The 12,994-nt window shown below is 41.7% G+C and overlaps 1 protein-coding gene across 2 annotated transcripts in view; it reads right to left on the bottom strand.

The window, feature by feature from the left end:
* The window catches only part of POC1B (POC1 centriolar protein B), a 95,213-nt gene that overhangs the window by 55,973 nt on the left and 26,246 nt on the right, over window positions 1–12,994 (bottom strand). For both annotated transcript variants that reach the window (XM_077772158.1, XM_077772157.1), the window contains exon 3: window positions 11,134–11,313. In XM_077772158.1, the coding sequence (XP_077628284.1) occupies window positions 11,134–11,313 (180 nt within the window). The remainder of the gene's footprint in view (window positions 1–11,133; window positions 11,314–12,994) is intronic.

Below are 12,994 nucleotides of genomic sequence, written 5' to 3'. Positions count from 1 at the left end.
AGTCTCAGAGTGCGCTTTGGTGGGATTTTGTGTTTACACACTGAAGGTGAAGTTCAAGGCAATAAGCAAAACATTTATGCTTTTTAAAGTGTTGGTCAGCATCAGAAGAGAACCCATCTGTTAATCACAGTAACAGGATTCATTCCTACAGCTGCTGAGAGACAGAAAGCAGATGAAAGAGATATAAAAAGATTTAAGTATGCCATGAAACATGCTAATTATTTGTTGGGTCATTTACCATTGATATGCCCAGACTTCTCTCCTGGGATCTCCACCCAGAAGTACAACTGCCTCCTGGGCGTCTCTCTTGGATATCCTGCAGGCACCCCCAGCTCTGAACTTGTCCAAATCTGACCTCATCGTCTTCCTCCCGAAACTGTCCTTCTCCAGGGCTCCTTTTCTCAGCAAATAGTCCCTCAGGCCAGAAACCTAGGAGTCATGCTTTTTGCCACTTCCTCCTCTCAACCCCATACTCCCCATCATTAGCCCCTGTCTCTTCAAACCACAGTGGGAACTAGTATCTTTCCTCCTCCACAAGCAACAAAAGTCATCTTTTTAAACATGAAATCCTATTTCTCTGATTAAAACCCTTTGATGATTTTACACTTCCCTTGGGAACAAGCCTGGCATCCTTACCACTTCTTACCAGGTCCCCCAGGGTCTGCCCTCCTGTCCCTTCATGACCCTACTTTTCCTGGCACACACCCCTCTTCTCTAGGGTCCTTGCTCCTGCCTCGGGCGTTTCCTCATGTGCTGTTCCCTGTGCCTCAAACACTGCCCCCTATTCTTTGTCGAGTTTAAAATACCTAAGAGGATTTTACTCATCTTTCAAGTCTCTGCTCAGTGTCACTTCCTCAGGAAGACTTCCAGACTGCCACCCCCTGCCCGCCAGTAGGCTAGTTCCTGCTCTACTCCAGTAGAGTAGCTCGCGTTCACGCTTAGGTCATCCTTGCGACCAAGCATTCTGTTTACTTCTCCAACACACGTAAGCTCCAAGACAGAAACCACATCTGTCTTGCTCACTGTTGCATCCCCAGGCACCGTGCATGGCACAGAGTAGGTCCCGAGTAAATATTTAAGACATTTTTTAAAACTTTAAGAAATGTAGGTCTAACTTAATATTAGAGCCAATGAAAGCTGATGTTTAAAATCACAATTTGTTATGCAGTGTGAATATACCTAATGAAATCTAACTGTATGCTTTAAAATGGTTAAAATGGTAAGGTCGATTTTATACATATATACTACATATATGTAGTATATATGTGTGTGTGTATATATATATATATATATATATCATACCCCTATAAAGAAAATCTCTACAGTTCAAATGGTCAAGGATCACTTGTAACACTACCAACAACTGAAAATTAAAGGTAGATTTTTTTCCCCTAAAAATTAATCCTGGCAATGTAATAATATTGGACAAGTTGTCTCAATAGCCTCTACTTATTTTTGATTGAAGACAGCATAACAAAGCACACCTTATCCAAGAATACACATTATTTTTTAAATACAGGGCTATGATAATTTTACCTATTAGAAAATTTCTTTGCCACTAAAGAAGATATTTCATATATATAAAATGACCTATTTTTTTTATTACTCATTAAAGAAAAATTGAATGTTAAAAAAGGGAAATACAGTAAGTAAAAAAAGTCCATAATGCCATCATTCAAAATCACAGTTACCATTGTATGTATGACAGGTACTTTATCTTTTATGTTATAATATAGAGTTCTGAATTTTGCTCCCCGCCCCAACATGAACATTTTCATGTCATTACTTGCATACACTCCCTTTTTAATAGCTACATAATAGTCTAAATTTTTGGAACTAGTTTTATTTGGAAAAATTGGTTCTTTCTAATATCTCACCATTATAAATTATACTGAAAGCAAGATCTTGGAGTACAAAGATCTTTTGCATATAAAAAAATATCTTTTACATACAAAAGGGTATTTAGGATATATTTCTCATTGTGAAGTCACTGCACCAAGGACATCTGAGATAGTTTGCAGATTGATTTCTAAAAAAGACTATTAATTTATATTTTAAAACCAGGAATATATTTTCCAACAGATAGCATACCTTGAAAATATTTCTGTGAATTAAAATGTATGATCATAAACAACACTACTCCGAAGAACATAGCTAGCTAGCTATTCATCACGTTACATGAATAGGCACCATCTCTATGCCACAGAGAGTAGGTCTAGGCTCTAAGAACAAATTTATGGTAAGCACTAAGCACAGAAAGACACAGAAGTTTAATTACTTAAGTCCATGGTATACATTTAAAACTCAAATACTAAAAGGAAAAACAGTTGCTCTGCTGACCCTCTACAGTCATTTAAATATACTGCTCATATATTAGGAGGAAGAGCAATATCACTTGAACATTTTTAATGTTTAGTTAATTCATCTACAAATTTGGTAAATGTATGGTATGAAATAAAAATCCCACTTATATTCTTCCAAATAGAAATCCAATTATTTTACCTTTATATTAAACAGTTCATCCAGTTCCCCACTGATTAGAAATGTTATCTATCATAAAACATACACAGGTATGCTTCGAGTCTTTCTATGACTTATCTTCCTAATACTATACAGTTTTCACCATATTTTAATTTCTATACTTTTATTTTACTTTTTAAGTTTATTTACTTATTTTGAGAGAGAGACAGAGAGAGAACGCATGCATATGCACAAGAGGGGGAAGGGCAGAGAAGGAGAGACAGAATCCCAAGCAGCCTCCACACTGCCAAAACAGAGCCCAATGTGGGGCTCAAACTCACAAACCAGGAGATCATGACTTGAGATCACAAACCAGGAGATCAAGAGTCAGATGCCCAACCGACTGAGCCACCCAGCCACCCCTAATTTCTATAATTACATACTATGTTCTGACAGCTCGCTAGACAAGTTTATTCTTATTCTTTTTCTTGTCATTTCTTTTCTTGGCTATTCTTGCATGTTTAACTCATCCATATGAATTTTGAAATTGGCTTGGTAGGCTCCTTTGACAGAACTTGTACACAGAGGGAGTAACGGTTATCAGACTAATTCTCCTACTAAAAACAATCATACAACTGGGCAAAATATATGAAGCAACTGCTTTTAGGTTCCAGAGAAGAGACAGCACCCAGTTGTGAATCTTTAGAGGTAGATAACATATATGAGGTGAACACCAAATCTGTCCCAGACTTCTACCTGGGAACATTTTCCAAACCATGGCACAAAGACATAGAGCCTAAGGAGACAGCAGCAGTCCAACCGGGCAGAGGAAACAAATATCAGAATGCAGAACTGGGCTAAAGGGCTGGAAGTTGTAAGACAGGTGTGAAAGAGGAGCTATGAAGAGCAGAAACTCAAAAAACTCTGCCCCCAAGGCCCCTTGAGTCTGGCCAAAAACAAAGCTGCTTACACTCTGGACAACAATGCTTGGCAGAGAACAACCACTGGAGACTATGAGCTGACCAAAGATGTGAGGTTACATAGTACGGAGAGATGTTCACGTTCTGGGCAGATTTTGCTGAATGCTTTAGGCATTTGGTGGAGTCCTCAGAAGGGCCACTACTACTATAGCCCAAGTGTCAAGGCTACTCTAGATCCACACTGAAACAGTCCAAATCCAAGCCTCAAGAGAATCTAGGTGAGCCACCAAAGAGTTAACTGCTTACCAGAACAAAACTCAACACTTTTTAGAGATGATAGAGTAACCCATGTTCTCACTTAGCAATGCTTGGGCACACAATTAAAAAAAAAAATCACAAGACATACAAAGAAGCAGAGAATCTTGACCCAGAAGGGACATAGATGTTAGAATTAGCAGACAAGAACTTTAAGCAATTATTATAAATATGTTTAGGATTTAAAGGAAATGATGGGCATAATGAACAAATAAATGAGGGATCTCATCAGGGAAATGCGTAAGCTTACAGTAGATTAGACATTGCTGGGACAGACACACCAGGAAGCTGAAGACAGGCCAACACAAACTATACAGACTCAAACACAAAGAGAAAAAAAAAATGAGAAAATAAGCAAAGCCTCAATAAACTCTGGTATGATAGCAAGATTCAACATCCGTGAATTTGGAATCCCAGAAAAAGATGAGAAAGAAATGAGGGCAGAAAGATATATGAAGAATAAACAAAATTTTCCAAATGTGATAAAAATATCAATCCTTATATCCACATAGTTCCATAAACCATGAGAAAAATATACAAAACCATACCTAAACTCATTATGGTCAGATTGCTTAAAAAAAGGAAAAGAAAAAGAAAAACATAACCTAAAAGCAGCAAAAAAAATGCATTATGTTTAGGGGAATAATAATAAAAATGATTGCTGCCTTCACTTAAAAAAAAATGCAAAGCATAAGACAATGAAAGGATATCCCTTGAGTCCTAAAAGAAAATTTATACACTAAATTAAAATTCTACATCTCAGCAAAAATATCCTTTTAAAAGGATAAACAGGGGTGCCTGGGTGGCTCAGTCAGTTGAGCGTCCAACTCTTGATTTCAGCTCAGATCATTATCTTACGTTTGTGAGACTGAGCCCCACGTTAGGCTCTGTACTGGATGTGGAGCCTGCTTAAGACTCTTTCTCTCCTCATCTGTCTGCCCCACTCCCTAACTTGTGCTGTTGCTCTCTCTCAAAGTAAGATAAAACAAAACAAAACAAAACAGATAAACAGAAGGAGAGAATTCATCACAAGGAGACCCACACTATAATAAATAGTACCTGAAATTTTTTTAGGTTGAAGGGAAATGATATCGGTTGGAAACTTGGATCTATTTACACAAAAGATTAAAGAGTGCTGGAAAAGGTAAATATGAGGGCAAATATAAAGCCTTTTTTGTTTCTTATTTAAAAGAAATGAAATGTGAGCTCATACCATATACAGGTATCAAATTGTCAAGGGCTGGGAAATTGGAGATAAAGTTTTGTAAGTTCTGACATTAGAACTTTTATAAGTTCTAGTATTACATATAAAACTGCATAAATTAATTTAAAAGTAGACTGTGACATATTAAGGATGTAGAATGTAACCTGTAGAGGTTACCACTAAACAAAAACCCAAGACAAAGAGTAAAGCTAAAAAGCCCAAAGAGGAGATAAAATGGGATACTAAGAAATAACCAATCCAAAAGAAAGGGAGGAAGAAATAAATAAATGGGACAAATAGAAAACACAGAGTAAGATGGCCAGAGAGGCCTCTGCAGAGTTTCACATGAAAACAGTAAGAAAACAACTGATAAAAACAAAACAAAAAAACAAAAAATACAACCACAAGGCACAAGCGAGATAAAGGCATTCCATTAAAACCAGGGGCGCTCAGTACAAAATTATCAATCTGAACAGGGATCAGCGAAAATGGAAAAACAGTGAAGCCCCATAAACATTCTCCATCATAACATGCATGTACAGTCCTCATGTATTTGATATTAAAAATCCACAGAAATGACTCTTCCTTGAAGAAGCCCACGGAAAATTCCTACCAAAGCTACCTGCACACCCCTCACTGATTCATTCAATCCACATTTTTGCACAACTCCTCTGAGCCTTCCCTACAGCACTGTGACACTGCAGTGCTTCTCACACTGTGTGTGCCTCTCCCCTCATACTCGCGTCACTAGCTCCCTCCCTTCAGTCACCTGAGCAGAGACGTCTTCCCTGAGCCACGTGTAAAGGAGCACCTGCCAACCCCGTCACTCTCCACCTTGTTACTCGACAGGGTTTTCCTGCAGAGCACAAGTCACTAATATATATATATATATATATATTTTTATCGTCTATCTCCCTTTAGTAGAAGGAACTCCACAAGACCGGGAAGTGTGTTTTGCTTCCTACGGTATCTACAGAATTTAGAACCATGCCTGTCAAGAGAATACAGTCTGAATAAAATACTTATAATTCAAAGTCTAATAGGGAAGAGCGGCCTAAGCAGACAAGACCTCATAAACAGGACAATGCAGTGGCATAGAGGACTTGTAATTAGCGGGGCCTGGGAGAATCATAAACATTTCCTAGAAGGAGGGCTGCAGAGCAGGATGGGGAAGGAGAGTGGATTCAGGGCGAATCCAGGCATGGTGGCAGCATGTGGAAAAGGCATAGAGCACAGCAGAGTGTCACACACAGGAGCTCTGCATGGCGCAAGAAGGGGATGGGGAAGGGGATGAAAGACAGGTTGTGACAGAAAGGCAGAGCAGACAAGCCAGGGCAAGGAGTCACCAGTAGTTTTAACCTGAGGAACAGTACAACCAGGTTGCATTTCCCAAAGGATTCTTCAGAGGCGGCAGGGGGGTGGGAGTGGGAGGAGAACGAAGACAAATCTGTCGTCAGGAAGAATATTTAGGAGGTTATTGCAAAAGTCTCTACAAGAGCCCCTGATGCTTAAAGTTAGACTGGCACTGGGGGTGAAGATAAAACAGTGTCTTGAGTGCACATCAGTGGATGCGAGAAGAACTCCACCACCTTCCCAAAACTCTGCTCCACTAACAAGACTTACAGAAAGTGCCTCTTTAAAAAAAAAAAGTGAGAGAATTTTAAGGCTCATTTCTGTCACACATACATACACACACACACAAACGCATGTTAATAAAACCAGGTACGAGCACACCATGTGATTAGATATCAATTCTTTCTTTCTCCAGCTCACAGCTCTGCTGTCCCCTGAATCAGCATCACTCTCCAGTCAGCTCTTTGCCAGCAGTGTCCCTCAGCGGCCACAGGCTTCAATAAGCCTAAGTGGTGCCTGGCTGGCTCAGTCAGAAGAATATAAGACTCTTGAGCTCTGTGTCATGAATTTGAACCCCACATAGGGTACAGAGATTATTAAAATAAATAAGTAAACTTAAAAAAAAAAGGAAAAAAGAAATAAGCCTAAGGCAGCAATCCCAGGGGAAAGGCCTGCTGTTCTAACAAGACTCACTAGGTAGGAGGAGATGCCCTGTTCCGGATGGCAAGCCTGAGCTGAACGCCTCTGTCGGGACTGGAGATCAGGCCACGCCAGCATCTATACAACATACAGAGGGACTGGAGGGAAGGGCTGGTTCCTCAAGAAAGCTTGGGCCCCGTCACCAGAAAACAGAACAGAGCTAGGCAGACAGAAGTGCAGGCTTCCACCACTGCCTTCTTCTCTCTAACTGATGAGGGAAAACCAAATGTTGGGCTCGTCCCCAGTTTCTAAGTTTCTCCCCACCTGGTGGCGCTCAGCCAGAGGAATGGCAGGCTTACGGCATCACACAGTCCTGAACACTGTATGGCCCATCCTCACAACGGTCCGTTTGAGAAGCCTCATTACCCTCATCTCCCGCTGAGGCTGAGAGCTCTGGACTAACTCACCCAAGGGTAACGATGTGGCACAGGCAGGCATATGAATCTTGACCTATCTCATGCCAACCGTCTACAGCAGTCATGCTGCGGGTTGTAAGACCAGTTTGTATAGAGCTCAGGGACGATCAGGCTTCTTCCCAATCCCCAGCCCTCCAGTGTCTCCGTGTCACCTGGAGGATGAACTCCAAAGTCTTTTCAAAACCCCCATGGCCCTGAGCCTTCCCCACCTTCCACCTCCCTCGCCCCACTTTACTTCCTGTGCCAGGCAAGAGCTGAATAATTAGCATTCCCAGAGCACAAAACGTTTTCCCAGGCACTCCTGCCGGTCCCCTCTGTGAATGGCTGGCCACCTCTCCCCATCTGGCGAGGCGGCTGCAAGCCTCTTCTTTCCCTGCCAGTCCCGCGGGGCTGGGCCTGCAATGTCCTCCTTGGCGCTTCCTCACGCAAGTCCAGTTCAACGCCCTACTGCCCTTACCGCCTTGGGTGCCATCTTCCCATGAGCGACATCATTTTATACTTACCTTGTATCTGTTTTGTTTCCATTGAACTATAAAATAGAAAAGATCCTTGAGGCTGAGACTACAGTTTCCATCTCTACCTACTTGACATGCAGCACAGATATGTGGTCAAAGCAGGAACAAAACAAACAAACAAAATAGAATAAAAACTTGGGAAGGACTGACCAAAAAAAGGGAATATTTTAAAGACCAAAATTTCATATTATTGGTGACCTTTTCAATCTTTCATACATTCTTTTGTCTTCTATTAGCAATACCTTCTTTTGCATATTTAAAAAATATTTTATTTATTCTTGGGAGAGCGCAAGCAGGGGAGCGGTACAGAGAGAGGGACAGAAGATCTGAAGCGGACTTGAACTGATATCTGATGGCAGTGAGCTTGACGTGGGTCTCAAACTCACAAACTGCAAGATCATGACCTGAGCTAAAGTCAGACGCTCAAACAACTGAGCCCCCCAGGTGCTCCTTCTTTTGCATTTGTATTATACATAGATGCTACAGTATAAGGACAAGGAATAAAATATCTCCTAGAATCTTCTACAGGAAAAAAATTTTTCTTATCTGAACAACTTGTTAGAATTCCCTCTTGTTAAAACATGAAGACATGTCAGCCACCATCATACCATTAATCCACTGGCTGCAGGAAACTCAGGCTAAACCAGCCAAATTTGCACTAACCAAGGTGACGTGGTTCTACATAGAAGTGTCTCTTCATTCCCTCTAAATTGTATGACATTTATTATCAAGCACCTTAAATTATTTTAGGAAGAAAATAGACACATATGACACACCGGATAAATCCTGGCTATCATTCAATGGTTTTGCTTATGATGAGCTACCTGATGAAGGTAACAAAAACCAGTGTCTTTACCAAACATCTCCAGAGTCAGTCCTAGTGGAGGCTAAATAATGACTCCCAGTACCTGGCCAAGCTTTTGTGCCCTGTCTGTTCTTGGGGCCCAGTCCACTAGATGATAGATTTCTGTGTGCAACATCATTTAATAAATAAATGCAAGTGATTTGACCAGCCTCTTGGTACCCTCACATATGTCACCTCCTAGGTGGGAAAAATTACCAACTCAAGTTTAACAATATCTTTAAAGATGAAACAAGATTGATATGTCCAATGAGGATGAGGATGATGATTCAGATTTGTCTAGTGCTTACTCTGTGGAAGGCATGATTCTAAATGCTTTATGTATATTTACTCATTTAAATACCATGACAATCCATGTGGTAGGTTACTATCATCATCAGCCTAACTTTACAGGTAAGAAAACTAAGGCACTGAGAAGGTAGCTAATTTTCCCAAAGGTCACATAGCTGGTAAGCACTGGGGCTGGAGTTTTAACCTATATATTTAGGTCCTTGGTCCATGTTCTTGACCACATAGCTATGTGCACTATATGGAAATAATGCTTTCTGTATTTCTTTTGGTCAGAGCCAAAAGTAGCTGACACCTTTAGAAGAAAAAAGCTATTGGCTAAAAACTGAACCTTTTTTCTTCTTCTTAGCCTCACTGCCATAGATTATAATCAACGTCTGAACAGTAATGTCCCACTAAGAGCATGGGATGTACGGCAAGACACACAGAGCTAAGCTCCCACTCCCACTGCACCACATCTTAGCTGGGGACACCCAGCACGTTGTTTCATACAGTGTGCACACGGTGGGCTGGCCGCAGCCTGCACAAATTTTCCCCAGCGACCACGTCTGCCCCAGCCCCTTTCTTTTAAGAGCTGTCCTCTCTGTCCGCCACCAGAACACATGGGTGGTATGCCGTCTCATCCCTCAGGCTGGGGTGACCAGTCTGTCGGGCGCCTGGCTGACCTGTGACAACCACAGTATCTCGCTCCCTGGTGAAGGGATGGGCACGGGATCCAAGAGTTGTCCACAGCTCTTTTCTAACTGGACGTAGGAGCTTTTCCTGTCCAGTCACAAAGCTGTGAGGACTTGGGCCTAGAGCTGGCAGTGACCTCACCCCCAGGGCATTTGAGAGTAGAGCCGGCATGTAGACAGGCCTCCAGAGAGACTGAGGGCATTGCAGCCCCTGGTTCTCCACTCCAAGGTCACCAAACATCAGCCAGTTAACCACCTTGAGAGGAGAGAAATAATTTCTTTGGGCTTCTATCACTTTCAAACAGACAAGTTCTAACTTTAACTCTGAAACTCACTTCCTTCATCTGTAAAACTAGGAAAATAAAACCACAGCCCTAAAAAAATTTTTTAAACAATAATAATTAAAAAAAAAAACACAATAGCCCTACTCTCCCAGGGCAGTTCTGATAGGGAATCATTTTAAATACTTTAGCGGTGTCTCTTGGGAATAGAAAGGGCTCCATGGCTGCTAGTTGACATTATCACACAATAGCACTTGTCCCAACAATGCTGCCAGATTGTGGAGCCATTCTTAGTTCTCTTTTCCTGTCACATTGGGTGTTGCAAGTATGTTAGTTGTACCTTCAAACTACATGTGGAATCCAACTTCTTCTCGAAATCTCCACTGCCACCACACTGGTCCAAGCCAGATGTGAGCTACTACTCGCAGCCTCCTAACCACACCCCCTGCTCCTGCCCTGACTCACTGGGCAGCTTTTCTCCGCACGGCAGTCACAGTCGGTAGTCGGAAGGCAGCTCTGCTCACCACTATACCACCAGCGCTGCTCTGGTAGTCGGAACGACCCCATTAAAATGTTAGTCAGAGAGATGCATGTGCTCCAGGGCCATCTCCTCTCTCGGAACACAGCTCAGCTGTTCCCCACACTCTGTTCCACACCAGGCTTCTTGCTGGTCCTCAAATAGTCATCAGCTCCCACCCCAGGGCTTCCATACCGGTTTCCTCTATCTGAGACAGTCCTCTCCCAAACATACGCAAGCCTCACCCCCTGCCCTCTGTTAGAGCTCTGCTTAAAGGCCACCCTGTCTTTGTGAGGCAGTTGCTGTTTACAACTGCAGCCCCTTCCAATCCAGCTGTTTTTCTCCGCAGCACTTACCACCATCTGACCTACCGTCTCATTTTCCTACCTGTCTATTGTCTATCTCTCTTTTCTAGAATGGAAGCTCAGGACAGCAGGGGGGGGTTAACTGTTTTGCTTACTATTGTTCCCAGCACATGGCAGGCTCGTGACAAATATTTGCTGAATGAAAGAATGAATGAATTTGCCCTTGATCCCCTTTTCTGGGAGTTGGGGAGGGGGTGGTGGTAAACACAGACTATAGCAGGAAAAAAAAAATACGGAAATCTCATTAGGAAACTTCACACTTACTTGGCACAGCGTACCCAGTGTGTATGTCGGTACAAGGAATATAAGAAACGCTGGCGGAACATGTTCCATACTTTGATAGATTTGTCTTCAGAAGCGGTAGCTAGAAACTGGCCATCGGCTGAAAAGTCTACACTTCGAACTGGAGCTGTGTGAGCTTTAAATTCAGAGGATTTTCCTCTCCTGGAAATAAACAGTTTATAAAACTTAATGTAAGTATAATCAATATCTAATCAGTATACAGTCTTTGAACATATAAAACTATTTAACTCCTGTAAAAAACTGACAGAAGTATGAAAAGTTTCTTCATCAACACTAAGAAAGCTAGTTTTAGTCATTACAGTCACAACTGATATTTAACAAGAAAAGACCCTCATGATCCCACCCAGAAATGCACCTGCTGTTTTTCTTTTAATTAGAAGATAGAGAAACAATATTTTGGACCAATCTCTACCATGAATTTTAAGTTCCAGTTGTTCCTCTAGAAATAGCAATAAATAGTTTAAGGAAACTGCAATCTAGAAAAGCTAAGATCGATTAAGTAAACAGCTCTAAGGAAGTGCTTTCAAACTGGGGTCACGTGGAAGTTGTGTGGACTGGCAGTGTGCGCTGGGAAGGAAGAGACGCCCCTTATACCACTTCTCCCTTTGCAGAATGGCTCTAGGTAATCTGTCTCTGACTCACTGGTGTTTCCACCTACCAGCAATAAGAATTCAGAGCCCTGGGGCGTATGTAAGGCCTTGCTCACCCAGGGCCCAGTCTTAGCCTCACAAGCAAAGGACAAATGGCAACAACTGTATTCCAGTTCTCAACACTCTGAAATTTCAGATGCTACTTTTTTTTTTTTCTTGGCTAGGATGGGACAAAGAGAATAGGAAAAGGAAAGATGGAGAAAATAATGTGTGGTATTTAAGGAGAAGCACCAGAAAGAAAAAAAAGTTAAAATAGTTAGGGGCAGGCTAGCAGATAAGCGCTGGAGTTCACAGGTGGCATCTGGGAAATCCTACTTTGTGTCAGGACTCCAAAGTTCCCCAGATACTTCACTTTATACTACATCCAGACTTAGCATTTTTTTCCATTCAGAAAGTCATATTTATACATAACTGTTTGAAAAACATCAGGCAACAGAATTTACAGAGCCTGGAAGTCATACTCAACCACTCCCCATTTTCCTCCCACATCCAATAGGTTGGCAAAACTGATGTAGGGATAGTGATATTGCTATCACTTCCCAAATATCCTTTTGATACCTCCTCTTCCATCCCAGCTCTGCTTACGGTAAGGCAAACACACCCTACGTATCCTTTACCTAGATTATTGAGAAAGCCTCTTAACTGGTCTCCCTGCTCTAATCTTTTATCCCCTCCAGTCACCTACATACTGTGCTTATTATGTCACTAAAAGCATAATTCTAAGCATGTAAATCTCCATGTAGACGTGTCACAGGCTGTCCTCCAAGAAAAGGTACAATAACCAAGTTCTTCCAGGCATCCTGCCGTTACACTGACCTTTGGACTCAGAACAGTCGCAGAGCTTCAAACACACCTCTGGCTTTGCATTTCCTGCTTTGTCTCAGCCAGGATTACTCCCCCCACCCTAACCTCCTTGACCAACGCAGGCAGGCTTAATTGCTCCCTATCTGCTACATCTATTTTGCTTATTACATTATACAGTATTTAAAAAAAATAAACCTGCCTTCTCTTCTATTAAGCTGAGTTTTTTTGAGGACAGGAATGGTGACTTATTCATCCCTATAAGACCAGCACCAAACATTAAAAAAAAAAAAAAAAAGAAAAATTTTTAGGGGCGCCTGGATGGCTTAGTCAGTTAAGCGTCCGACTTTCGCTCAGGTCATCTCGCGGTT

Source organism: Crocuta crocuta, unplaced genomic scaffold (genome assembly GCF_008692635.1).
Source record: "Crocuta crocuta isolate KB4526 unplaced genomic scaffold, BGI_CrCroc_1.0 scaffold216, whole genome shotgun sequence".
Lineage (NCBI taxonomy): Eukaryota > Metazoa > Chordata > Mammalia > Carnivora > Hyaenidae > Crocuta > Crocuta crocuta.
Note: the sequence above shows the minus strand (reverse complement) of the source record. Positions and strands in the feature narration are given on the sequence as shown.